General features: G+C 39.9%; 1 protein-coding gene across 1 annotated transcript; it reads right to left on the reverse strand.

Annotated features, from left to right (window-relative positions):
• Positions 1-288: 288 nt before the first annotated feature.
• LOC139738448 (UPF0669 protein C6orf120 homolog) lies at positions 289-798 on the reverse strand. The gene has a single exon (XM_071649069.1). The coding sequence runs from the start codon at positions 796-798 to the stop codon at positions 289-291; it is 510 nt and encodes a 169-aa protein (XP_071505170.1).
• Between the last annotated feature and the right edge of the window lie 656 nt (positions 799-1454).

Here is a 1454-nt window from a genome sequence, read left to right on the forward strand (position 1 = left end):
ACAATAGGAAGTGATGTGATGCCTGATCTCGTATTTCCAAATAAATTCATAGTCAGTAGTAGAGTGATGATATGCCCAAGTTCACAATGGCTTTTTGTCATTTTTTTTTTTAAATGCAATGATATTTGTCACAGTAAAGTCACCTCTCACATAAAAATACATTGTATGTGAATCCAATTAAATTCCTCTGTTCCAGTGGATCTATCATTGATTGACGATTTTTTTTTTTTTTTTAAATAGAAGATGAGCTAGCAGAAACAGGCAGCAGGCATTAAATGAGAGGTACTATCATAGTGCCACATCAAGGATAAACTCCAACACCTTCAAGAGGAACCACCATCCTGGGTGTTCTTCCTCAAGGTCACCTTCAAAGCCAGGTGGCGGAAGACCAATGTCGCCCTGTGACAGGTCTCTCGTATCCAGGTACACTGAACAGCTGAATCTGCTCTCCTCACAGCACGGATGCCCGTATATGGCAATTGCAGTCGGCCGCAAAAAGGAATCCGGTACATCCACAATGTCTTCCCCACACGTCACTGATTTCAAATCGTAATCCTCAAAGGTAGGTTTCGTCGTCGTCTCGGAAACGTAGATGTCTGCATCTCCTTCCAATGTCTGCAGAAAGATGCGGATATTTCCGGGGCGGGTGAGTTTGAAGTAGGTGTAGTTGCCTGCACCAATGACATCCTCAAAGGTCTGCAGATGATAGAAATAATCCTCCATGCCGTGCACGAAGCAGGCCGAAATTTCCAGCAGAGCTGCATACACTGCTATTACAGTTTGTGTGTGCATACGCATCTTGAAAACATGTAGGTAGCTTACAGTTTCAAATACTCACACTTTCATCATGCAGACTTCAATGCCGAAAGAAGAACAATTCTTTGGCGGCTGGTGACCTAATCAAAAGGCAAAAATTAGCAGAGCAAGATAAGAACCATATACAGTAAGTACTTATGAAATATGGCAAATCTTGCACAACACTTGCCAGGTGTCATCTCTGCACAGTATGAATATCACTTGGCTTGGTAGCAAAGAAAGATTTTCGTAAGATAATGACATTTGTTGGTAGACACTGATGCTAACAATGATGATGACATAATACTGACAATAATAATATCAATTTATAAGCATAGAACCTACATTGTGAATCAATAAAGTTTAATGTACATAGAATCTTCTGCACTGCAAGGGCTCCTGATGGTAGTGATATGCTTACAGATACGTGTAGAATACAAAAAAAAAAAAAATGTACTTACGTCAATGAGTTACAAATATAACAATGAAAGTACCAGTATTGATCATAATAGAATACAAGAAAACACTGAAATTTACCATTTAATACAGCCAGGGATGGACTCACTTCAGCAAAGCAAACCTCGGTCAAGCCCAAAGGAAGGAAGGCACAGTGGGAAATTAAACTACTGTGAATTGAGGAATGAGAACAACAAAACGAC

This window comes from Diadema antillarum, unplaced genomic scaffold (genome assembly GCF_040938485.1).
Source record: "Diadema antillarum isolate AM-2024a unplaced genomic scaffold, OU_Dant_1.0 seq00000742_RagTag, whole genome shotgun sequence".
Lineage (NCBI taxonomy): Eukaryota > Metazoa > Echinodermata > Echinoidea > Diadematoida > Diadematidae > Diadema > Diadema antillarum.

Excerpts from the sequence above, each read along its gene's own strand:
- LOC139738448 (XM_071649069.1), bottom strand. The coding sequence starts at position 798 with ATGCGTATGCACACACAAACTGTAATAGCAGTGTATGCAGCTCTGCTG.